The 27,642-nt window shown below is 41.0% G+C and overlaps 1 protein-coding gene across 1 annotated transcript in view; it reads left to right on the forward strand.

Annotated features, from left to right (window-relative positions):
• The window catches only part of GABBR2 (gamma-aminobutyric acid type B receptor subunit 2), a 523,105-nt gene extending 498,508 nt beyond the window's left edge, over positions 1–24,597 (forward strand). Inside the window, exons 16-19 of the mRNA XM_068396715.1 lie at positions 5,263–5,445; positions 7,847–7,976; positions 17,344–17,461; positions 24,046–24,597. Of these exons, the coding sequence (XP_068252816.1) occupies positions 5,263–5,445; positions 7,847–7,976; positions 17,344–17,461; positions 24,046–24,211 (597 nt within the window). The 3' untranslated portion in view covers positions 24,212–24,597. The remainder of the gene's footprint in view (positions 1–5,262; positions 5,446–7,846; positions 7,977–17,343; positions 17,462–24,045) is intronic.
• The last annotated feature ends 3,045 nt before the right edge of the window (positions 24,598–27,642 follow it).

The raw sequence follows: 27,642 nt of genomic DNA on the forward strand, positions 1-27,642 counted from the left end.
TATATGTAAAAGGAACAAGCTAATAAATTTATCTCGAAGTGTCCCCTCTGAAAGAAATGAGAGGCACAAACTAGCAACAGAGGCTGACTTCTGACATGCAAAAAAGCAAAGTAATTCGCTCTCCAGGACTGAGTAACCAGGATGTTTTTACAAGCTCTGCAATTCACTTCTCAAATATTAAAAAGCTGTAGAGACATATATAGTTATATTTTTATCCTGGATCTTTGGGAAGAATCACAACTTCATTCTAAATTAAAGGAATGTTCACAAACACAGCAATGGAGAGTACTTCAAAATACTGCAAGATTTACGTGCGTAAGCTGTATGAAAATGCATATTAAAACTCTGATGCCAAAAATATCTCCATAGAATGTCAGAACTCTCTTCAAAGAGAAAATATTATTAATGCTGTGACATGCTCTTCTGCCCCTTTGCTTTCATTCTCTTTTGCCCCTCCTTCTTTTCTGCTGCCACAGGCTCTGAAATGACTTTTCTGTTTCCTTTTTTAACCCGTTCATCTGCTCTTCTTTTAAACCCCAATTGCCCTGCCCTCATTTTTCCTCTCAGTTCTTTCTACTCAAAATACAAACAGGAACCGTAGCCTTCTAGAGTGAAGTACTTCATCTCATTCCATGTGTTGTCAGGTTTCCAAATGCTTAGCTATTTTGCATTAAAAATGATTATTGGATAAGGTACAAAAAAAGAGATTGAAGCAGGAGCTGGATTGCAGCACTTCCAATGCCCATGCGAGTGCTTTCGCAGCTGGAGAATTCTTCTTCTTGCAGTTGTATATTTTGCCCTACATTTCTTCTCGCCATGCTATGCCACAGTTACAGCAGGATGACTGGCAAGCACTCTCTCCTGCAACCTGCTCCAGCACAGGTTTCACAATAGCCTGTCTGGACCCTGCAGAAGATTAGATCTGACACCACCCAGTTTGTACATCTAGGTAAGAAGTCAGTGTGAGAGAGGCACCAAATCTCTCCCCTTAACAAGTATGTAGTCAATTAGTACAATTTTGATGACACAGGAAGATTGCTGGTGCAATACTAAAGCCTGTGGCTCATCAAGCGCAGGAGATGCTAATGAAGACTTGGAAGACTGCACTTTTTCATTTATTAAACTGTGGCCAGACATGCAAGCAGTAACACTGGTTTTGGGCCAGGTGAGTACTTCTCTGCTACACAGAGTAAAACACATTCCATTTAACTAAACTTTAGCAATTTCCTGGGCCAACAGTGCAGGGATTCAGTTTTGCCCCTCAGCCCTTTTATAAATCTGAACAGGCAACTATTCCAACGATGCAGGCAAACTAGGGAATGAAACATGACATTTTTCGCTTACTTCTTGTCAGCTCTACTAATCTTATTTACTTACAACACGGCAATTACTATACTTCTCCAGTTAAATGTCCACCTCATCCACTGCCATTTCATTCAGCACCAAGTGCCTCAGAAAAACATGAGGAAAATCCCATAGTAGAGTAAGATAGATCAGGGGAAAAATGTTCATCGCTCTCTCCATTTAAAGGTATCCTCAAATACAAATGTTGATATCCATTATACTGCATCCTACTTACAGTAACTGTAGACATTCTTGTTATCTGATAAAAAAAATGTCCAAACGTTTTTAAAACTACTATAGATTTCTGGGGTCAAGGATATCTCGTAGAAGTGATCTGCAGAATTCAAACATACATTATGTATATTTTTCCTGTTAGAAGTAAACTGCTATGTCTAATTATCTTTTTAAGGGCCAACATGTCTATAGTATTTTTCAGCATACTCATCACTCTTTTAAAAGAAGCAATCGTAATATGTATTCCCTCTTCATGAAGTAATTTTCCCATGTTTATCCATGTTTATCAAACTTCCATGTCCTTCCATTTTTTCTGCTCCATCCCTCTTGAGATTGAACACTGTGCTCACTTCTAGCCACCCACCGAGTGCATACCATCGTTGGCTGCAATGGCATTAACACATTAATTCTGATCAAATTTCCTGTAGAGCAGCAAGGCAAAATCAGTTCTAGGGGGGGCAGGATTAAAAAACTAATTTTCTTTGTTGGTAGCATTTTTTGTCTATGTGGCATTGACTCTTTGTAGATATTCAGCGTTGACTCTTTGTCAAAATTGAAACTGCACAGATGTGAGGCAGCAAGACACAGGTTCCACTGACTTTATGGCCAGAAAAAGAGAAAAAAGCTCATCTAACCTCATCTTTTGTACAGCATGAGCCAACAACATTACTCATGGACTTTCCTATCTAATCCACAGCATCTGAATGAATTCATTAGAGCTTATGTCCTTGTGGCAAAACATCCAGTCTTTAGCTACAAACTCCCAGATGAAGATGAGTCAATTGATGGATGTCTATACTTCTATCTTATATTCAGTTTGAACTTAGACCACCTCAAATCACAGCGCTTTTATCTTGTAACACTTTTGCCTGCTAATTTAAGAACCCTTGTAATTATTATTCTTCACCTTTAACTTTATTTTAATACCGTTTTTGTTCTGGGAGTTAGACACACCAATCACTACAACCAGCCTAATTAGAATCACAGAAATGGGGGAGAGGAGAGGCAGGAGTCTCTAGGAAGACTCAACTACAGCAGGTTGTTCAGGGCCTTGAGCAGTTCGGTCTCGATTATCTCCAGGGATGAATATTCACCAACCTCTTTGAGCATCTATACCAGTGTTTGACCATGTTTACAATAGAAAAAAGTTTTTTCCTAATGTTTAAATGAAATTTCTTGGTTTTCAGTTTGTTCCTCCCCTCCTTTTGTTGGGCACCACTGAGAAGAGTCTGGCTCCATCCTCTTTACTCTCTCCCATCACATATTTATACACATGAATAATGTGTCCCCTCCCAGTCTCTTCCATCTCAAGGCTAAATAATCATCAGCCTCTGTTTGTATCATAAAGGCTCCAATCCTTTTCAGCATCTTTGTGGCCCTTCACTGGGCTTTCTTCAGTATGTCCATGTCTCTCTTGTACTGGGGAGCCCAAACCTGGACACAACACACCAGGTGTGCTCTCACCAGGGCTGAGTAGAAAGGAAGGATCACCTCCATTGGTCCAGGGTACTGCTGGCTGATGTTCCACTTGGTGTCCACCATGATCCCCAGTGGCTTTACTGAAAAGCTGCTTTCCAGCCAAACACCCCTTAGCCTGTTTGGGTGGGTGCTTGGGGTTTCTTTCTCCCCAAGGGAAAGACTTGGTATTTCGCTTTGTTCAGCTTCAGGAGATTCCTGTTGGCCCAGGTCTCCAGTCTCTTGACATCCCACTGAATGGCAGCATAATCACCTGGTGTATCAACCCCTCCTCCTCTTTGAGGATCATCTGCAAACTTGCTGAGGATGTGCTCTGTCCCACCATCCAAGTCACTAATAAAGATGTTAAACAGTATTGGTCCTAGCATGAACCCCTGAGGTTCAGCACTAGTGACTGGCTTCCACAATCCTTTGGGCCTAACAGTTCAGCGAGTTTTCAGTCCACCTCACTGGTAACTTACCTAGTCATTACTTCACTATGATTCTATGTTTCATCAGTTTGACTGTGAGGATGTTATGGGACACAGTGTTGAAATCTTTGCTTAAGTCAAGAAAAATAACTCTCTCCCCTCATCCACCAGCCCAGACATCTAATTGAAGAAAGCTATCAGGTTGGTTAGGCAGGATTTCCCCTTCATAAATCAATGATGACTGCTGCTAATCACCTACTTGCTCTTAATATGTTTGGAAATGGTTCCCAGAAGGATTTGCTGCAGCACCTTCCATGGACTGAGGTGAAGGTGACCAGGCAGTATTTCCCCAGATCCTCCTTCTCACCTCTCTTGAACACAGCTGTGACATTTCCTTTCTCCTAGTCCTCAGGAATGTCTCCCAGTCAACATCACCTTCCAAAGGTAATTGAGAGTGGCCTCACAATGACATCGGCCAGCTCCCTAAAGTCCTCAGGGATACACCTCATCAGGTTGTGTGAACTTGTGTTCAATTGCTTTAGGGGTCTTAGGGGTCTGGGATTTTTGAAGGCAGGTAAAGACTAAGGTGAAGAAGGCATTGAGTACCTCAGACTTCTCCATCACCTTTATCACCTGAAAAAGGAGATTTATTGTCTTCAAGCATCATCCTGATCTGCAGACTTTGTCTGTACAGGGACCAAGTGCTTCAGTGTCTGATCAGTCAGATCTCTCTCTATCAGAAGAGAGGTCATTATCAGGTCCAGAGTCAGATCTCTCTCTATCAGAAGAGAAGTCATTATCAGGTCCTTATTTCATGCCACTGCAGCTGCAGAACAGTGTCATGCTCTGCAGAACAAGAGGAACCAAATCCAAAGTGGGGCTATACCACAAAATCTGGCTGTGCTGTGCTTACAAAATGATTGCCCCATCTCTCTTTTCAGACAATTCAACACCTTTGGATTTATGATGCCATGCCTATGCTCTCAGGGCAGGTAGCGCCTTCAGCTTTGTATACAAATATATATGTATGCTGCTTGGCAAGTAATCATAAATTCTGTATTCTCTAGAGTAATCTGAGAAGCTCTCATCCCCTTGCCAAACAGCTAGTAGCTTTCCCTCCTCATGTTGAGGTGATATTTGCACATTGTCACTGAGTGTTAAATCTTACTTGTATTTGCTTAAATTAAATATGTTTAAGGTTAACCTTTTTTTAAGTGGCTTATTTATTTGAACAGATTTGGTTTATTTTGGGTCACTAAAACCTAATTAAGTTTCTGTTATCTCCAGAGTGCAATCTCCCATGAGTTCTTTCTGTTAATACTCCTGCTTCATGCCTCTCTCTGCTGGAGTGTTACTTGTAACAGTAGGAAAGGAGAAATTTCAGATGAAACTGTGTTTGGGAAGAGAAAGGCTTGGTGGGTTGTTTTTTTCTTAAAGAAGGAATATATGCTTTGAAAGGATAAAGATATCAATGAAGGAGAAAAAAAAGTTTGCTGAAATATTAAAATATATTTTTAATGAAATTAAAATCCAGTTAAATCTATTTTAAATGAGTTTTTTCTAATTTTTTTGAACACTTCCCTTTGCAAAATCATTTTGGTTCAACCTATTCTGTAAAGTTATTCAGAAATCATCTCAAGTGCTGCACATGGCAACCAGAGCTCACTTTCCAGAATTTTGTACTTGAAAGTCAGAAAGGAACTCTTGGTTTGCCTTTCAATATTTTGAGATACAAAAGAAATAGTGGCAAAAAAACCCCCAGTGAACAGGATTTCTTAAGGCTTTTTAAACCTTTCAGCTCATCACACTGAGGACAAATCCAGATGCAGCCACACAGAACAGACGATTTCAGTTCACTCAAAATCAAAAGAAAGAAGATTCAAAAACATCAACATCAGTCACCAGCGTCAATCAGACCAGCACATCTCGACTAGAAGGACTGCAGTCAGAGAACCACCGCTTGAGAATGAAAATTACAGAGGTATTGTTTATTGTATATACTGCCTAGGCAATTTTTTTTTTCATTTTTGTTGCAATTCTGTAATCTGCTTAAATGTTGACTACTTTTTAGAGGAAAAAATTAGCTTTCCCCATAGAAAAATATTGAAATAATAGGAAACAGATGAGTTCTATGAATAGCTAATTAATACAGCGAATACTTAGCAGGTGTGATAAAATGAAAATGTGCCATAGCAAATTAAAATGAAACTTCCCCTATTTGTTTGTAACAGGCAAATTACCCTGCTGCTTCACGTGGACATGCTGAGCACCATAGAGCAACAGCTCTAGAAGGGCAACCTTTACATGCAAGCGTAACAGAGACCCGCAGCCCAGGGGCACTCAGGAGCTATCTTTGTTCTTGTTTATGGCTGAGTTCAGAGACTGCTGTTGCTGTTATTTCTCAGCCTCTCTAAGAGTTCACTCAAAAACTTGCTAGACAGATTTTTATATCTGCCATGAAACAGAATTACATATTTTCTTAAGGTAGAAAAGACCTTTACGATCACACGTAAGCTGAACCTTTTGGCACAAAGGCCGTGAAGTTTCTTCAGTCTCTTCGGAAAGAAAGGCTAAGTACATGGAGTGAGTGAATTCCATTAAGGCTATAACATGTATATTTTTAATTATGTCCATCCTTGCTTGGGAGACCTCAAATGATGACAAATCAGCCTTGAAGGCTGCCCGTTTTGTGAGGCAAGAGAACCATAACTGATCTATATCTTACAAAAAATTAACCTGTTTGTGTCTAGTCTGTGAAATATTCCTATACCTTGAAGAAAAGGTATTTTATTGCAACCGTTACTCCTTCATCCAGATCTTAACTAATGACAATTGCCTAGGTAACCAAAAGGTGTTTACTCAGACTACCAAAGACTCCAAAAGCAAAAGTTATCGCTGCCTTGTTAGAGGAATTTAGTTCAGCTTTGCCAGGTCCCTTTCATGTGAGAGCCTTGCAAATTTTAATGAAGGCTTAGCTGGCTACTGGCTATTTCAGTTTCTTTATCCTACTGTAGTTTTTTCTACTAAGCCTCTTAACTCACAAGATCTTAGCCTGTGCCTTGCAAGGCTCATGACGATGATCACAGGTAAGGTTGGTCAGGGCGACTGAGCCATGCTAGTGCACGTAGGGCCTTGCTGATCTTTTTAGACTTTGCTTAAATAGATTAAATTAAATACCCAGTATGTCCAAATAACAGTTTCATTGTCAAGGGGATTTGGAGTATGCCTTACCAGGGCTAGCAGCTACATCTCTGGCTTATCTACCTTGAGTTGCTCTGTCCCAGTTCTATAAGGAAACAACGTAAATCTAAATTCAACACTTCTAAAATTCAGTTAAACCAGTAGTGAGTGGAACATACTCTGGATATCGCATCCTGGACAACTGTTCACAGAGAGCATCCCAGATCACCATTAAGATGCTTGTATCTCATTATTTTCTACTGGGGCTGTAGCCAATTGAATACAAGTTGGCCTCTGGGGAGAGCACCCTGTGTTCAGCTAAAAGCTAGGGGTGTACCAGTCTGGCATTTCTGCTGTGGCTCTTCCAGTCAGAAAACATCGGTGCTTCTCTCCCTCTCCCTCTAGTCTTAAAGGATGCTTTTGGGGAGAGAAAGGACTGGGATATTTGTTTCTTCCCCCTCCTCTTATTTCCTTTTTTTTTTCCTTCTTGGAAAGTTACACTTACAACAGCAGTTTAGTGCTAGCCATCAGATTACACACAAAAGATACAAAACACGGAGGTAATTTTAAAATCACAAAAGCATGGAATGTTCTCAGCCACAAAACTAAAAAACTGAGCTGGATTTTCTTTGAAATTTCACACACACAGAGACACAAACAAAAAGTCTAACAGGAGTCTGTCTCTCTAAGAAAGGTAAAAGGAGTAAAAGTAACCTTTAGGAAAACAAAACATTCCCAGTAGAGCTGACTGCAGTCACTCACATGGCTGGACATGCCCCTGATGCCATAGTTCACTTATATGCTCCTGTATGTTTGATAATTTGATTGACTCAACAAAGTGGTAGCTATGTATGCCACATTTGTATACATAAATAATAAATAGTTGAGAGGTTTTCAGGCTGGGCTTTCTAATGCCCATTTCTTTCTCATTCAACAGTACATCTGAATTGCTTAAAATGCCAACTGCTAAGGCTTATTCTTCTCATATGCCCTGTGTGCAATATTACAGCTGAATGTGGTTTGTTACTTGTAGCATGATTTTTAGAGGTATTGTAGTGCTGTAAGAAAACTGTATTTGGCACAGTGTGGCAATGGCATTACCACCAGCCTTCTGGTCTAAGTATGAAAGCTATGCAGTTACTGCAGGTACCTGAAGCAATGACTCTTGAATTTTTAGGGTTCATACTCTTTCTGTTTTGCAGCTGGACAAAGACTTGGAAGAGGTCACAATGCAGCTTCAGGACACTCCTGAGAAAACAACATACATTAAGCAGAACCACTATCAGGATCTTAATGACATTCTTAGTATACGGAACTTTACAGACAGCAAAGGTGAGACTTAGTAAAATCCATTAGTAGCTTAACCCACCAAGATTTTGAATTGCAGTCTCATTGGATTGGTCCCAGAGCACTCGGACCTTGGTAAGATAAAGCTTTAAATATTTCAGTTTCATTACAGAAAGCATGCAGATTCACATAATAAACTATATAGTACCCACTGTGTAGTTATTTCTCTGTACATATGTCTTCTATTGCATGTCCTGTGTGTGTAATACATATGGTAAAGTGGGAAACTTTTAAAAGCGCACTTGTGTTCAGAAGTGAAGTTTCCTGTGCCGCATGGAGGGAGGAAAGTCACAGAATGTTTCAGATCTTGTGAGAGTTAATCGAGCCAGCCTTCAGCAGCAGAAAGCCCAGTTTAATATGTGCTCGTCCGAGTAGGACATTCAAATCCTGCTTTTGGACACTGCTATCAAGCATGTAGAAGGGAAGCATGTAAATATTTCAGTGCTGATTTGGACTCTAAAGGTAGAATTGAGGGCATTCATGTATGAATATTCTTCCCTAGGAATGGATAAAAAAGGATTTCATGACAACCGTAATATTCCTAAGTTGTTTCTACTGTGTCTCTTGCATCGCTTCCTGAAGAAATACATGCAAAAGAATTGCTTCCATTAAAGCTATTTCGCTTTTGGGAAGCAATAATATCTTGTGCATAGTGCAGTAAAGTGGAAGCCAGGACACCCAGCTTCCATTTCTGACTCTGGAATGGATCTACTTTGTGACTTTGGGCAAATGACTTTGTACAGCTGAATATTACTATAGTAATAATTAGTATAATACAGTAATAAAAAATAGTTGCCCTGCACTGAGAAGTCGTAGACTTGCATGTTTGTTGCAGTCCTAGGCTCAGGCTTCCTATTGATGTGGCAGCGAAAGCTTGGTTAAGTGGAACAGCAGCTACTCCTGTAAATATAGTTGTCGAAGAATAATTTTAGAACAACAGCAACCATTCACATGTGCTTTTGAAGTACATTGAAATTTTGGTTGGATAGGGTTACTTTTTCATACGCCTTTTGTTTTAGCCTGGGTATACAATTGGTTGTGTAACTTGTGGGAAGAAAAAAAAAAAACAAAACAGGAAGAGCTCCATAGAGTTCCCAGTGTCCTTTTTAAAATTAAAAAAACAGAAGGGGGGAAAGGAGGAAAAGGAAAACGTAAATAGCTGCTGGAGGCGTGTGATTATTGGGCTGAGATCAGCAGCAAGAACTAACATCAGTGAGTGGGATGAGGCAGTTTTACCAAGTGTTTGAACGGAACACATAGAATGTTCCACTCATGTCAGATGCTCCAGGAAAAATGATAAATCATGAATAATACTTCAAGCAGAAAAGATACATTATCTTGTGCCAAATGCCCATCTGAGTTTGGGTATGAGAAATAAAAATGATTCTCAAGAGATACGCTGGGTATAGATTTAGGATGGGATGCTTCCCACAGCAGGTTGCACTCCATTAGCAGCAGGATGCTAGCAAAGAAATCAAGGAGAAAATATAACCTTTCTGCACTTACTTGTGGCTATATCTACAAAAGACATCAATGCCTAACTGCTGCTTTAAGCAGCAGCATCCAAGATTGTCTGTGTTCCTAATTTTCCCCCAGTACAGTTCCCCAACTTCTATATTTCTGCTGCAGGGTATATATTTAAAATCACCTGGAAGTACAAAGCCTTAAGGTACATAGTAAATTGGAACTACGTACTAGCAGGATTTACAGGGTAGATATTCTGCATACTGAAGTTGCTGGACACAGTTTTCTGAACGGATCTTCTACATAAAGCTCCACACAAAAGAGGGGCGGGGGGGGGAAGGATGTTTTCCCTTGGCCATCTTTATATTGCCTAGGTTAGAGCATCCATTCACCTGGGAATGAGGAAGACCTAGATCCCAATTTGCAGCAGGTGTTTGAAGCTTGGTCCCACACCTGGTGGCAAATATCCCAAGCATGTCTATTACAGAGTATCCTGATCCTGACTTGAGTGATATCAAATATTCATACTTCCAGGCTCTGAGCCACCATGTTCAACAACCCTTGCTAGTCTTTTTCTGTCCCTCCATTTCTGTTCCTTCTGCCCCTTGTTTTTTCTCTTTCCCTGTTTCCCTGTCCCTTAGCTACATGTCTGAATCTCCTCTCTATTTCTCTCACTGCATCCGTTCCCAATAGTCAACCTATGTGCTTAATTTAAATTTGCCATTCCAATCAAAATAACAAGGCTTTGGAGAATTCATGCTGCTGAGTCACTGCTGCTTCTGTGCAGATGCAAACAGACATCACTTAAATGGTACTTAAAAAAATTCTGGCCCTTACGGCTACAGAAAAGGTAACTCTGAATGACATAACTATGCTTTCTGTAGCTATGTATTTCAAGTAACTTTCTGTAAATGAAAGTAGAGAACCTTGAAATTATGTGTCCCTGATGGTACTTGAGTGAGGCTTCGGAATTGTAAATTATTTATTAGCATGGCCTAGAAGTGACCATGTCTCTCACCTCCACCATGCAACTGGGGAAGCCAGTCCGATGTTGTTTCTGAGGTGATGACAAGGTTTGTGCCTACCTTGGACCTTGTAAAAAATGTGAGCTGAGAGAGGCGGAGTAGGACAGTGAAGAGAGACGCTAAAAATAGCAGCTCTCTCAGAGCTAAAAATCATAGCAGATCATTTGCCACATTTGCATTGTGGACATGGCTGAATCCTTCGTCAATCTTCTTTATAAAATACCTTGCTGTTCTGAAGGAGTTCACATAGAGAATGCAATGCAGTGTATCCCCATTACTATTGCTTACACAAATTCAGGGCGCTGCACTTCAGAGAACAGATAATAACACAGGACTTACGCAGTGCATCTCTAACAAGTCCTAATAAAACTTTAATGTCATAGTGCACTTCAGGAGGTTTCTGATCTGTAAAAATTGTCCAGAGTTAAAATTCGTAACTCCTATAGCCAAGTGCCAAAGGAGGTTATTTGATTCTTCCCTTCCTTCCCCACCACTGTCATTTACATCAAATATGGATTTAGGACACAAAAGTTAAATTACTTTAGCCAAAATAGATAGACACAGCTGTGCACTCCCACAACTGCCTGACCTTAGGCCAGGTTTCATAACTTTGGGATTCCCGGTTAGTTACTAACAGTAACATCTCCTGGTGTAGCCCAAGAGCTTTTTGCTGGCACGGGGACTCCTTCTTTACAGCACATTTCAATTTACAGCACATCTCATTTAAAGAGAGAGATTATCTGAGACACTCATGTCATGTTCACAAATGCATAATGTCCCTGAGACATCTACAGCAGTTGGCTATGTAAGAAAAGCAATTAGGAAATGTGGTTTGTAGTTTATGGTTTGATGGCTTTTTTTTAATGCAGGCTTTTGTCTGCGCTGCTAGTTAGCTTTGTGTGGTCAAGCAGTTCCCAGAGTGCTCCATGGACCACGGCTCTGGGACCTCAAATAGCTTCACCAGTTGAATTTAAAAGGGCATCCCCTTAACTTCATTTGATACATTCCTCGTGTGATTTTGAGTCACTGTGTCTGCTAGCGACCTCGGCTCTGTGCGCAGCACAACGTTACCCCCAGCTTGCTGTTTCTGGGATCTGGTCACCTTGCTGGAGCTGCAGAGCCACGTTACAGACTGGATTTAAGGCAGGGATGGGCTGTGGGTGAGACCAACTCTTGGCTCCGGCAGCTCCTGTAACTGGCAGTGCTGTTCAGCGAAGAGAGCCAAGCTTGGAGACAGGGCTGAGTTTTCCAGGCTGACATTTGGAAAAAGGAGGACAAATGCTTGTAACTGTGATGCTGTGTAAAGAGGAAGGTTGTGCTGCACAGCTCCAGGGAAGAAATACCCTGGCACGGGCACAAACCAGAGCTTCCCAAAAGGGCTCCCTCCACCCATGTAGCTGGTGTGCCAGAAACAGGAGAGACTTCGTGAAGGTAGAAGTTATTCCCACCACACAAGTTCCTGCAGAGATAAAAGTTACTGAGGAGAAAAATACAGAGGAAAGATATTATGTGGTTTGGGGGGGGTTGGCTAATTTTACTACACTTGGAATCTTACAATCTTACTCTATTTGACTTCTGTTTGACATTTTATTACATGAAATTATTTCTACATGAATGATTCATAGATTGCAAGAGTTTCATATAAAGCCAAGCTCAGAAGAAATCCTGCAGGAGGATCTCCATTTATTTCTACCTTTGCCAGTACATTTCTGAGTAGTGCATTAGGAAAATTAATGAATGATAGCCCTACTATGGAAAGTACATACATAAGAAGCAAAAGACAGCCTTGCAATAGTCCTTGCTTATGAACAAACCCTTTTTGCAAGTTCTCTCTCTGCAGGCACCCTTGCTTGCTCAGAAAGCCTTTTCTGTTTTGAGCCAGAAAACAGTCTTTGCTCATTGCTGTAAATGGACTGGGAGCATTCATTTCCATGTCAGATATGCCTACATACTGTCAGTTGTCACCCCACTCCCATGTTTCCTAGTGTTAGTTTTTCCCCATGTAAAAGCAGCAGAAAAACAGATTTCAAAGGCATTTTGCTTGTAAATGTGGCAAAACAGAGTTCATCTGTGATAGAGGGGGGTATATTACTTCTATGAAGTTAGCGTGATTCAAGCAGTGAGCTTGACATTGAAACCACAGATTCAAAGGAAAGGCTTTCAGAAATACATGTACAAGACTTTAAAGGAATGCTGTTTTAAAGAAAGGATATAGTTCATTGTATATAGAGATGTATAGAGGTACGTATACTAGTTTCTGTGAAGCCCAGCAAATGGATTCCAATCCTGAAATTGGAGATTGTTTCTATTTCAACAGGGAGACCAAACTGCCAGAGGTTCAGTGCCTGCCCTTCCTTGCACAAAAATAAATCTGTAGTAAAGGGAGTTAGTTAGTTTCTTCTGATTTAAAGTAGTATAAATCAGAGGAGAATCTTGCTAGCTTTTCTTTAAAAAAATCTTCCTTTCACAACATAACTATCAGAAGTCATGTTTCAGACTGCCTGGTGCTGTGAGCTTAGCTCAGGAGAACTTGTTCTGATATACCCAGCAGACGATGTGATCATTTTAATTTTTCCTTTTGTTTTACTTTCTTTTCCTCCTGTTCACATAAAAAGCAGAAGCTGACTAGTCTTGTTTCATGGTCCAAACAACAGAAGTGTGAAAAATTACAGTAGATTTTTAAAATCTACCTTTAGCTTTAAAGTTCCCAGAGTTGTTTAGTAAATCAGCAAGGTTCTCTCTGCCAACTCTTATAAGTCATTATTAAACCACACTTGCTTCTTTGTGGAGCATAAAATATGCTTCCTAGCAAAGAGAAAACAACAGTGGAATTGAAAGATGTGGGGTGAACAGCAGTTCTGCCATCAAGTTGTAAGCCGTTGGAGGAATATTGCCAGTAAAGCATAATGATGAAGATGTCCAATAAAGCCGCAGCGTACAAACACCAACAGAACAAACGTCTGAAGAAATACAGTTTCTAAAATCTTGGAAGAAATTGCAGCAGTGGCTGTCACCTGATGTTTTCTGCCTGCAGCTGAACAGGTGTCCTTAAGATGCATGACGCGTTTAAGCCAGCCCAGGTACTTTTGACAGAACCAGGTTGCAGAGTGATTATACGTACAGAAGGTCTGAGGCGAGCATCACCCCTGGCAGAGGCAAAGGGGAGCAGCTGGGAGCACTGACCTCCTCGCGGAGCCTCTCCGCAGCCAGCATCGCATGTGCTCTTTCAGCTCAGAGCTTTCTAATTGAAAGTCATTTCTCTGCTGCAGGTAGGCAAAGGTCCTGAGCTAAAGGCTTCTGGCTCTCACCCACAACTGGGCAGCAGGTTTTGTTTTCTAATGAACCCATCAGTGAGTGCCATGCAAGGCCCTTGAGATCTGTTTGTCTTTTTTCCCGATGGTTTTCTGAACAGAAAGTGCTCAGGCATCACTTACCCCAGACTTGTGAGTTCCGCTTTGAGGTCTATGAAGGTGAAAATTGCTTATAAAGTGCTTCTGGCTAATGTAAATTCAATTTTGAAGGTAGTTAGATTATCCCAGTGCAAATTTTTCAGTAGCATCTGCAGTGGCAGACAGTACTCTGAGAATGAAGGGCATTTTTCAAGTGATAAACTTAATGGACAGAGGAAGAAAACATGGGGAAGTCCTAAAAGCAGTGCTACACTTTCCAGGGGAAACTGGGAACTCAAATGTTTACCATTACCCTTAATTTATTTTCTTTCACTTGTTCGCATATATAAAATCAGTTTCCTCCATCCTTAAGTTTTTTAAGTGCATATGGTGATAGTGTTTTTTCTTTAAGCTCCAGCTCCTGGAAGCATATGACAAAGTGAGAATCTTGCTCTTCGTTATTTAAATGAAAGGTAAATGAAAAAAAAAGAAAGATATTCTAGTTTCCATAGCTGCAGATAAAAATCCAACAACTTTTCTCCCAAAAAGCTTAACAAATAAGAACTACCCAACTTTTTTGTACTTTGAAAGAAGCAAAGGAAAAAGAAAAAAATCTCAAAATTGTGAGTTTTATGTGGATTTTGTCATATTTTTTAACGTGGTACGTTAAAACTTGTATATGGTAACTTTGTGTACAGAAATATATGCAGTGTATTAAGGAAGAGTCATCTGCAACAGTGGTAGAGAAGGGTCTATTAAGAATAACACACAGTGATATATGGACAGTTGGTGTTGAGAGGTGAGTAGGCAGAGAATATGATTTCTGCTCTACTTTAAACTAAATCCCCCACCTTTTTGAGAGGGATCACCTCCTTCTCTCTTTCTCTCACAGCACAACTGAAAGCACAAGAAACCCCTTTAGGGGCGTACAACACAGATCAACATGTTAAATCACATACTCCCAAAGCCCGACAGATGCATATTCCAGTCATTTGATGAAGAATTGCATCTTCAGTGGCTTCGTAAAAGTTAAATTGCTTATCTTGACCAAAGGAGTTGGGACCCTAAAACAGTTCAATATTAGACCTTTTCCATCCCTAATTACAAGGATTACTTAAATTTTAACTTTGGTCTATATCATAAAGTCAGCATTTTTCATTGTTGGCTTAGATCAGCTCAGGGTTGAACGTTGTTTTTAATCATGGAAGTAAAAAGTGTTCTTTTCTATGTGTCTGTTTATAGACATTGCAAGGCTTTTATGCAAATGTCAAGCTCAATATACATAGAAATGCGATACATGGAAAATAAAAACTGAACTCTTGTGACAGCAAATGCCACACCAGCAAACTTCAGGCTGCCCTGAGATGATAGACTTCATTGCTTAGCCACTGTCAGATCTGACTCTGCTAAACTATCTAAACCATCACTGAATCCTGTCATATCTTCCCTTTAAGCACTCTTCTTGCTACAACTGAATTTCTTAGCTCTCTTTTACTGACATTTTCTTGCCCCAGCAGAAGCAGCTTCATGTGTTCTGGTCGCCTCCTTTCTCACCCAAGACCCTTGTCTACCATGCAACATAAATGAAAAATCTTCTTTCCTGCTCTTCTGAGCTGTAGTGAGCCCTCTGTCTGCGCGTTTTTCCAGCTTCACCTATTCACTCCTTTCCAAGGTGCTTGTTTGATTTTTCACAGCAGAAAGTGAATGCTACAAAATAATGCCAGGGCTGACCACACTGGGAGGGCAATTATACGTGTTGGAGTTTGCCCTTAAAACGTTCCTGTTTCTGCTTCCACCTTCTTTCCCTGAGGAGAAGGAACACGCCTCCACACAATCCAATGTGAATCAAAGTGAAGACGCTTTATTAAGCATAAGCTCTCCCTTTTATACATTTTGTACTTTCCCTGGCTGTAAGCATGTGCATTGCTACTGGTTAGTATTACTAAACATACTCTTCTTTGATGTGTTGATTGGTTACTGCTCTGCCACTGGTCTTTTCTTAATTGGCTCCGTCAGTTCTTGTTTCTTCTCCTCTGTGTTCGGCTCCCACCGGCTACTCCCTCAATTCTTGTTTGCTCAGCTACTGTTTTTCCTCATCTCTCCAAGGTCGGCTTGTTGACACTAGCTACATGAATCTTGTCACGCAGCTAGGCCCTCACTCCATACTCTCATACTTCTGGCTCATTACATGACCATTCTCCTCCAAAAACCCCTGTACATTCTCTCACTCTTTGTTTCTGCTGCCTGTTTTGTCCCACCAGTATCCTTACTGTGCTCATTGATAATGTAGGTATTCCTAGCGTGCTGGAACCTGAGCATTATTTGGGGCTTCTGAGCATTAGTAGAACAGAAAAGCAGCTTAAGCCTTCAATATGCACTGGGCTTTTCATGCTCTTTTCATTTTCTGTTCAATATTTTCCTGCTTTTCCCCCTCATACCCATTTTTACATTCAAATCCTCCAGTGTCCTTTTCCAGTTTTCACCTTTGAGTCCTCTTCCATGCTGCCTTAATGCCTGCAGCAATCACTGCTTCTCTGTGTGTGTGGCAAACAACTGCCGGTGATGGATTTGGAGCTGCTCTGTAATTATTTATGAAAACTGTGAGCTGTCCTCATTACTCAGATGTTTTCCATGTGACTTTATTTGGCTTAACACAGCAGGAGACTTTGGAAAAGCGGGCAGGAACAGAAAGGATCCCCGGTGAAGGCAGCCTTCTTAAAATGGCCGTATTTGTCCGTGTTTCTCAGGGGGAGCGATGCCACAGGCTTCAGCACAGCTAGCCAGGGACTCCCAGGACTCCTGGGGGAATCAAGTGAAGCTACCTATGGGGAAAATTATGATCTTCTACTTATCACTGTGCAGAAAAGAAAACTGCAGGAGAAAGCTTAATGAAATCATTAGCTGTCCTTCCTGCAGACAGCCTATGGAGCAGTGCAACTGATATGAATCATATTTCCGTGCTAAATGGTAGCAGATAGTTAAATGGTGGCACTTAATTGCTTATGTGACTGCAACAGTACCAAGGTTTTATACATCAGTGAGATTATATTTTTTCCAGGAAAAGACGTAAATAAGATGTTTTATTCATATGAAAAGGTAACAATATTTGAGGGCAAGATAATATGATGGTGCAGTTTTATTAATTTTTTACACAGCCTAAGACTAGGTGATAGAGCATGATGGGGCTACATAAAGGGGGGGCAACAAGGTTTGGTTTGTATACATTTTTTTAAAGGTGGGGGGGAAGCAAAGGAAGGACAAAAGAGGTTTTGTCCTTTTCTGTTTCTTCATGGTAATTCCTATGAAGGAGCACATCACCGAAAGCATAAGAGTACCAAGGACCCACTGGGAAACCTGAGACTGTATTGGAATATAGGCAGAAAGAGTTTGCTTTGTCACATTATGAGCATCTGGGAAATTTAAAAATGGTCACTTGGTCACAGTAAAGTAAAATTGAATGTGTTATCCATCTAGATGGTGAGAAAGCCATTTTGAAAAATCATCTTGATCAAAATCCACCAGCACAATGGGGTTCATCAGACCCTTCCAGAACAAGCAAAGATCCTATAGAAGACATCAACTCTCCAGAACAGTAAGTACACACCACTACGTACTGGTAGAGAAGGAGGCATCCCCACTCTCTCGGATATGCATGTGCTTGTGTGCGTACGCTTTCAACTGTTTTAACCATCAATTCCATCCTGGACACCAGCTGCCTTGCAGATAAAACATTAATTTAAATGATTACATTTCATCAAAACCCATATTTCTCTTTCATGCATTTTTATGGGAAGACCTTCACTGTAAACCCCTTCAGCCAGAGCCTGGACCATCAGCAACAGAAGATGTGAATGCCAACTCCTGAAGCACCAGCGGGCAGCAATGTTGTACTGTGATGCCTCCCTGCCCCCAGCTCACCATCCCCACGAGATTTAGAGGGTATCAGGGGCACTAGGTCCTAAGGTGCCCCAAAGGCAAACTAGGATACTTTTGTCTTGTCAGAAACATCCATAACATGATGTCTAAAGTTTCTGTAGAGAGTTACAGGACAAGCTGTGCCCAGCCACCAATGTATGTTAAGGAGAGAAGAGTATGTACATATGTGCCACATGTGTTATGAGTGTTGTCAACAGTCCAAGTCCTTCCACACACCAGCCAGAGGGGTTCATGTGTACATAGCCATTTTGTTCTCTTTCGATCTTAAGCTATCTGAGAAATAAAAACAATCTTAGGGCTTTTCAACGTTACCATAGCAGCTGGACCCAAGTTTTGGCATAGGAAAGCCTGCATTGAGTAGTTTCCCTTAGAAACAATGCGGTGGCTACAAGGAGAAGTTGGCACAAAGCACTTGCTAGATTCGCAGAGGGGAAAGAGTCCTATGGTATCAGCTTTTCTCTCCAGGAACCTCTATAATAAATTAACGTACTGCCTTCTAGCAGCTCAGCAGGGCCTGCTGTGGGCCAGAGCTCAGGGAAGCGCTGTGCTCGTTTGTCCCTGGATCAGTCCCTTCCCCAAGGCAGCCTGGTTAGACGGGCACTACTTCATCAGGATCTGAGCTAAGAGCTGTCAGACTCCTGTTTTGTACACGGGCAACTTAAAAGCTTATTTAAAAGCAGAATAAATTAAATAAATTACTAGACTGAGTCACACATTAGTTCAGTGACAGCAAACCTGATTTCAGATAGCAGTTGCTGCCTTGTACTACCTGGTGCAGGAAAACACATGGATTTCTAACTCTGTCCTTACACTCAAAGAAAACCCCAACCCAAACCTGTACAGGAGCTAATCTACACGCACATGCATACCTATGCACCAAAAAAAAAGCCCCCAGTAGCTGACATATCTGGTTATTTCACAATAGCAGGGCCCTCGCTGAGAAAGCTCTCGTGGCTTTATGGGGTCAGGAAAGTGCTTTTATGCATAGCTATTAGAGGTCTGTCTTTTTCCAGCATCATCTGTCAGAAATAATGTAGTGTGAATGCAGCCTCATCCACACATGGCCCCCTTACATTAAGAGAGATGCTAAGAAAAACACAGACACTCAGATAATCCAGTTCTCCTGATACAGATTTAACACAGGAAAAAAAAAAGAAACACATTTAATGGTGACAGACCCTCCTCTAGGCTACAGGTAACTCATGAGAAAACTCAGATTTCCTAAAGGTCTTAAAGAGTGGGTCAGTACAAATCTGAACAGTCACTGACATTTATGGAAAACAATTAATAAAGTCCTGCTAAATCAAAACAGTGTCATTCAGCACTTGCACAGCTGTACCAGGTCCAAAAGTCAATGTCTTCCCTGAGGATGCGTTGGCAGTTTGGGTACCAGACCTGCCAGAGAGGAGAAGTGTAGTCATCTTCAGGACTAGGGTTTTGTGATTCCCTCTCTTTTGACAAGAGATTGCCTCTTTCCAAACTTTGGCTGTTTAATAATATTCTTCCTCACGCATGCACTTTTTTCCAACTTGTCTGGCAGCACTTCTGGGCTTCCATGGTTATTAAATATATAATTTCTGTCAAAAAAAAAAGTTCAAGACAAGCTGTAGTCTTTGCCTTCTCTTTCTCGTTTCACTGCATACATAGGGGATCTGATAGAGAGGTAGTCACACAGTCTGCTGAACCTATTTCTTATTCAAGAACACAAACCTCAAGGACGTTAGTCTGAAAAAGATTTCCTCTTTGCCACAAACCTATGAAAGGAGGACATTAAGATAATAATTTGCCTGCAGAAATGTTAACTCTTTAATGACTATGACAACAAGAAGCATCTCAGCTTCCTGTTATTGACAGTACTCAGGAGACCTGACATCTTCTAGTATGAAAGTTCTTGTAGAGTGCAGAAAAGACTTTGATTTGGGATTTTTTTCATTCTTTCTTATCACTAGTGCTATATTTGACTAACTGCAAGTGTGATCACTTATTCTGCAGTTGTGTCCAAAGTGAAGGCACAGCAGTACGCACGCACTTCAGGCTCAGTAGTGCAGGCAGTTGTTTCACATTTGTTTATGGGGTGCTGTTTATATAATCTCAATCAGAATGAGAAAAACATTTGTTTTGTGCTTGGCTCAGATTTAGAACCCTGCACCTAAGGAAAATGCAGTCTGTGTGACTGTAAAGCAGCCTCTGAGCATAAACATAGATGATTCATGGTTCCCTTTGCCTCTTACTCCCTTTCCTGCTGGGCAGGACCCAGTAGGTAATCCATAGTGCCACGTAAAATTTGCCATACCCAGTCAGACCATCAAACACGAGGAGCAAAAAGTGGGTGCTGACTGCTCTCTCTCCTGTTCACACTGGTTACACAGTGTAAATTAACACTTCCTACAGTAGACAAAGCAGTGCTGGTGCACAGGCTCAAGCCCTGCACTTTGATTTTCCATGGTGCTTATTAGCGTACTCCCTAGTACAGTTGTATCAGCTTGTGCTTTCCCAGGTAATGCTCAGACACAGTCTGATATTCGAAAACCCTGCTTGGGGGGAGCTTAGCTGCATGGATGAGAGCTGCACCATGTCAGTTCATCATCTCAGGTCCAGAAAGCAGCCTGAACCAGTTTAGAATAGCTATAGTAGTTCATTTCCCAGTAGGCCAAGGTGTGTCTCACACAAAGTCAACTCTTTCCTTTCCTTGGGTGTGTGACCTGCTGGGGAAGGTTGGTGTACCTTATGTGGACACGCTACTTCCACACCAGTTTTATCAGTGCAGTGTGCTGAGATATTAATCAGGGTACTATTTGTGTTCCAGCCTGATGGTGACCTGCTTACTCATCTAAAGATCGCATCAGTCAGCATATCTGCACAGTGGCCAAACGAATACTTTCAAAGGGATATCTTCTGTGACCCTTAAAGATATTCTTCTGTGCACCTTCATTCCTGCACTGTTGTCCCATCTCATCAGTGACCTACATTTGGTGAATTAGTTTTTGGCACTGTTAAAACTTATACTGTTCTCATTTTAACAGCAACAATATGTAACAGTCTTCCAGATCTCTGAGTAAAGGTGATGACAGATATCTGCAGGACCTCTATAAAACCTGCCTTTTTGCAGAATATTTCCTATGTATGGTCATTTTTGTAATCTTCAAAGCACCTAATTGCTGTGTAACCCTTATAATAGAATCTACCTTGATATTTTTTGAGCTAAAGTTCTGCTTTTAGCAGCATTTAAAAGACAGTGAAATACCCTGCTGCAGCCAGTTATGTCAATTTTAGTAACCAAAAATTCTCATCAAAAAAGTTGGTTATGACTGGATTATTGCATTACAGCCATATGCCTTGGCATGAACATGCCTCCTTTATTCAGTTTCTTCACTGACGGCGGTTCATATTAGTCTATCAAATCTGTTGTTAAAGTAAGGTGGATTTAGAATGGTTAGTTTACTTGCTAGTACATCATCTTGCTTTATTGTAGTCTTTTAGAACTTCTCCAGCTTCCCAGCAGTTGCTAAAAATCAACATTAATGAGCTGAACAATCGATTTAAATGATCCCTGAATGCTTACACACAGTTTACATGCTCCCGCAGATCTTCACGTTTGACTATAGCAGCAGTTGTTCCAGTCCCCCGCTTACCAATGGATCTCATCAGTGGTTTTGTATAGCTGAAACAAATTATTTTTCAAATGCCTCTGCCCCCTTGGTAGCACCGTGCATTCCGACATGCACTGCATTGTATTCCTATGTGACAGTGGAAGTCAAGCTATTACTCGATTTTATTTATCGCTAATAAATGGTTTTTCTGTACAGAGCTGAGGATACATGCCCTGTTCTAACGCAGGACCCTGATAAGTGGCTGCTCTGTCTGTGGCACCACCTTTCCTTTCCACCTCCTTCAGCGGTTGTAGAAAACCACTAGTACTAACCAGTCCCTCCCCAATGTGCTTGACCGTATGCTTCGCCATATCTATATTGTATGGACGACTCGAAACAAATTGTATGCCACCATCCTGAAAAGCAGTGACAAAATGCAGCAAGGGTGGAGGAGGGGGAAGAGCACTGATATTGGAGGGAAAAAGAAAAAAAACACACAGTGAGGCAAGGTACAAGATTTACTTTTGCTAAAGGAGAAAATAGCAGTTTTATTTGGATTTTGTTACTTTTTTTGTTTTGTTTTCTTTTTCCCCTAAGAGTTTTGCCTAAACTTTGAATTGTGTGCGAGTCTCCAAGCTACAGTCCTCTGCCTCAGTTCCAGGAACCGAGTTTTCATGGGAAAGTAAGAAAGTAAACTCCAAGTACAGTTAAAGCAAAATTTGCCACCCACTGCAGCCACCGTTGGCATAGCCAAATAAACATGCTTTGTCCATGGTATGACTAACACTTAAATGGGTGAAAAAAAAATCCCATTCAGCTGATTATGCAACTGGATTCCCTTAGAACAGCTTCAAAAAACTCTTTAATGGGAAGTCTGTAACAGTTGAACAAAGTAAGCATTTCCACTGGTGGGAAAATAAGCACAGGCAATTCTGCATTTGACCCTGCAAGGAGAGACAGAATGACAATCCGCAGCGTCAGGCTCATAAGGATTCAGCACATGGAAGGAGCGATCCATGCCACCTCTGCACTCCTTGGGAACAAGGCATGATTTCATTGATAGCACCAGAAAGAGACGGGCACAGTAGCAAAATAACAATGAACGGATTTTGTTTAATCCCACGGATGCTTTGCCAGCACTACAGTGATCAACAGTGTGGATTAATACTGCATCAAACTTTTAAAGGGAGTTTGTGGAGATAAAAAAAAAAAAAAAGAGAAAGAGTTTCCCGGCTAGGCAGACTACAATTCTTGCCACCGCATCTCTGTATAAACAAGCCTTAGTTTGTAGTGAAGAAACTAAAAGGGAAGTAGCATTACATTTCTTTCTATTTGAATTTGAAAGCTATCCTGCTTGGTCCCTGAGCAGTGCTATGGATGCCTTGGTATCTGTTTCTGCTTCCTAACACAAAGCAAAAAAAAAAATGAAATGTCATTTGCATCAGAAAAGCTGTCCAAAGGCAAGCTTTCAAACATACCCTTCTTATAAGGGCCTTTCTATATGCAGTCATTATATCAGATAACAGGGAAATATAAATTTAAAACTCTATTGCACTGATACAGTGCTTTGTGTGGGCATTTTTTTTCCGGAATCAAAAAGCCAGTCTTCCGTTCAGCTCTGTCACTTTGACATCTGTCTTCTCTTTAAAAAGTCCCTCTGTGTTTCAAGAGTGAACGTCTCCAAATGCAGAAGCAATCCTGGTATGATAACATCTTAATTACTAAAAACTTCTCTTGCCCTAACAAACCTCAACTGGATTTTGATTTTGTGTAAGGTGCCAGTATATCCACAACATGGGGGTAGCAGAGCCCATGTCTCAAGGCACCGTCCTCTCCATGGAGAGTGGTTAGTTGGGCTATCTGTGATCAAGATTTAGCATCCCTTTAAAAACAAAAAAACCCCCACAAAACAAAACAAAGCCCTACCAGTTATCATTATGTCAATCTTCTAAGGACATTGGATACAGAATGTTGGGTTCCTAAATACTGAATTTTGGTGTAGGTGGTAGGTTAGATTGTTTTTACAGTGCCAACTCCTCAGTCCCATAGAACTGACTGTGGGAACTTGGGAGCATCCAGCACCTCAAAAGCACAGACCTAAACTGCAAAGAGGAACTACTTGGAAAAGGCTGTCAGTCCAAGTTCCTTCCCTCCTTCCACGCACCTTTATTTGCCTTAGCTGGAGTTGCAAAAATGCCATCCTTAATTCTACCATCCTTGTGATAAGTGATGCATGGCTTAAACCTCAGCCTGTGACCTCATGCACGTCTACGCATTTAGCCGGGGCTCTGCACGCAATAGATCACTTTGAAAGGGGCGGGGGGTTGCTAAGCCATACACCCTCATTGCAAACCTAAGGTTTTCCCTTTTTCTTGTATCAGCAATCTAACAATTAACCTGAAAGTGCCTGGGAATTTCAGAAGGTTGTGGGATGCTGAGAACACACCCTTTTGTCATGTCTAGCCTGTCAGAAAAATTCCCCAAGGGGAAATAACCCTTCGGTGGCACAGCTCAACAGCAGCACTTGGCATTAACCCTCTCTTGCAGCAGCAGGCACTGAAAATACCCTTGCAACAACCTGCAAACATATCAAGCATGTGATGTATTACATTTTCCTCTTGGCTAACTCTCCTCTCTGTCTCTCTCGCAGCATACAGCGTCGGCTGTCTTTGCAGCTGCCCATTCTTCATCACGCCTATTTGCCATCCATAGGAGGAGTCGATGCTAGCTGTGCCAGCCCGTGCGTAAGCCCCAGCGCCAGCCCTCGGCACAGACACGTGCCGCCCTCCTTCCGAGTAATGGTTTCGGGGCTGTAGGAAAGGGAGATCAGTGCTTCCTGAACTGCTTTTAAGTACTCAATGACTGGACTAAACATCTGACCTAGAACTCTGCTACAAACATGTAACGTTGGCTCTTACTGCAGAGGAACTACTGCTGAGGCCGTCATCACATGGAACTCGTGTGGGAAGGCGAAGGAAAAGGACACAAGGAGTTTGATCTGTAGCCTTATTCATGGAGTTTTTATTTCTTCGCATAGAAGTCACTGGAAAACGTTTCTTCCCAAATTTCTACTCGCAAGAAGGAGGCTGGGAAATATGGATCTTGCAAAAAAGACACTAGGAAAAAAAAAAAACACCACACTCCTCAAATGTCACTGAGCTTTATGTGGCTGCTGAGAACGTGCAACTCTATACTGTATCCATGTAAGGAAAATACAATGGTTGAGCTATACCATATTTATTGAAATAGATACACTCATTTTTATAAGAGTTGTGTTAAATTGCTGGAAACATTCTGCACCAGTTAGTCTTGCTTGTTTTCATTTCAGGGATGATGTTCGATAGGAAAGGAGGATTGTGAGAAATGATTCCTCAGGTGTCATTGAGACTCTGCAGTGCTTTGAGCAGGGTCACCTCTAGCTTGCAGCTGTACATGAAATCCAAGCAGAGGCTGAAAATCCAGCTCCGAGCTGTCACCAGCTGGGCAGCTGCTGCTTGGAAGCGGAGCACTTCACCCTTCTCCAGGGATGATGGTAGTGACTGCTGACCATCTGCAGCTTCATTTTTAGCAAAGTTTCCACACCTTTTTCAGAATAAACACCACCAACCGTAATGTACTAAACTGTCTAGACAAGTCCTAGGGCTGATAACTCAAGAAGCTGAGGACAGATGGGTAGTAACGTCTTAATGTCACAGGATGGATTGTTTTTCATAGTTTGTTTGAATTACAATGTCACACGTAATTACAATAAAATTAATTTAGTGGACTCGGGAGGAGGGGTTAGGGCACAGCACTTCGCTGCTGCAGGTGAAGCCTGCAGAGCACATAGATGTGAAATACACTATGTTTGCTTTGTACCTCCGTGTGTGATAGTTGTAGTGGATAACAGAGAGGACAAATCAAATTTCCCATTAGAATATTTTATCTGAATTCTAAAAGGGCAGTGAAAAAACAATATTTTTTATACTGTTGGTCCATTCCCTGAACCAAAGTAATTAGGAGGAACGATAGTGGCATACCGTCTGGAGGAGCTCTGGGACCAAACCCTCAGGCACAGGTGAGATACACAAGCAGCTTCTTTTTTGCAAGGGACTGGATATGTGGCATCTCACTGCCAGGGCTGTTTGCTAAGAGTAGGGGGGAAAAAAACCCACATGAAGCACCCACTGGGCTCTCAGTTTTCTTTGACCAACGCCTGTGCACCTCAGACCAAACCTTTGGAATGATGTTCCTACGAAGGTTTACAGATCAGCAATGACTGAAGCACAGCTGAAGAGGTTCATTAGCTGAGGGACTTAACTGCAGCTTTGACAAGCTAGCATAAATCTCCATGAAAAATGAAACACACCTCATAGTGGCCAAAACCAACATGAATATGTATCTGAATCTTACAATCAGGAGCATCACAAAATATTTCACTTGGCACATACAGTAAGAGAGGTTATGGAAATACCTGTAGCTTTTAGAACAAAAACATGTAAGTATAAACACAGATAAAATAGAACTCATTACTCTGTTTAAGCACTAAACACTGACGTTGTCACTCAATGTGTGTTGACAGTATTCTCTTGCTTTCTTAATATCATCAGGGCCTGGTTTATTTTAAAAGGAATGTTAATTTTTAAAAAGAGAAAATTACAATATTGTATATAATGTATACACAAAGATCTCTGTAGAAATATTATTCCAACTTAGAAAAAAACAAACTCAGAAGTATCGGACCATTGGAGGTGAGTGTGTGTGTGTGTGTGTGTCTGTAACTTCGTGGATACTGACTGTGTGACGTTTATTAGGTTTAAACCATGCAGTACATTCTTCGTCTCAATGATACTGTAGTTTCTCCCATAACATTTTTTTTTACTTTACTGCAGATAACAAGACCAACCAAGTGAATATAGCTATTTAATGTTTCTGTTCTTTTATACTGCAGCAAAAATGTACTGTAAATTTATGAAGAGGCTGTGCCCCAATGGCATTTTCCAATGATGTTAGTGCACAAATGCTTTAAACTAGACTGGAACTGCCAGAATAAAATGTAAATGAAGAATTTCTTGTATAACCTTATACTGCATGAGATCAATTTTTAATAAATTGTTGCAAATCTGTTTTTATGAATAAAATATATAAAACCTAGCTTTTTGGATTCAGTGCCTTCTTCCCCCACAGCAAAACCATTTTTAATGCATATGTCTGTGTGTACATATATAAACATATGTATATATAAAAGCCTTCCTGGAAAAGGAGGAATCCTATTACAACAACACCACATTGTAATAAAAAGTCAAAATACGCATCCTGGTAGTGAAAGGGGTCACATCTAGGGAAAATAGATAGACGAGCCTCTGCCCTGAAATATAATTACTGCAGTACTCATGAACGGAGTCTAAGCCCTTTTTCAAATAGAAAAATAATCAAACATATGTTGAATGTTTACATCCAAACCACAGTTAATACACGCACTGTTCTCTCTTGCACCACAGTGAGTGTGAATTCGGGAGAAAAAGAAACATTTTACTATTTCACGTAAATTATTGAAGTTGAGACAGAGTCTTCTAGCTCTATAGTAAAATCTCTGCTTCAGCAAATGAGAAGTTTCTGAGAATAATCACTGATTGTTTTGTGAAAGCAAACACTAAACCTCTCCATCCAGTTTCACGCATGTGATGGGTTTTGTGTCCTAAACCAGATTCTTCTGCATGGCAGAACAGAAGGAGGGTGGGAATGTAGTGCAACGAGCCAGCTAGAGGAAAGAGCATTTTTAGTTTTTTGCTTTTCAACAGGAGCATCCTCAAGCCAGCACAAAATGACGTAAAGCCCAAGATGAGGGAATTCAGAGCCACCACAAATGTGTTTTCTATAGATTTCTGATGTGGCTTAGGAGTCCCACCAAACACATGCAAAAGAGAAAAATACCAGTGAGGAGTGAACAGCGTGAATCGTGGATCTCAATGCAGAATACCTGATGGCAGGAGAAACTCAAACAGATACAGTAAAACTCATTCAAGAAAGAAAAATAAAGTCTAGAGTGACTCTATTGTGAAACCTATATTCAACCAGAAATTGTGGGAGGACGTAAACAACGTAAGTCTCTCAAGAATAACAGGAAACCAGAACAAAGCAAAACACTGCTTTAGGAGGTCAAGGAAAAAACAGAACAGAGATGTCAGGGGAGCAAGTTTACTCCAATGGTTGAGTTTCCACAGTCACAGCAAATACACTTCGTATAAAATCATAAAATTGCTATTGA

This window comes from Nyctibius grandis, chromosome 3 (assembly GCF_013368605.1).
Source record: "Nyctibius grandis isolate bNycGra1 chromosome 3, bNycGra1.pri, whole genome shotgun sequence".
NCBI lineage: Eukaryota > Metazoa > Chordata > Aves > Nyctibiiformes > Nyctibiidae > Nyctibius > Nyctibius grandis.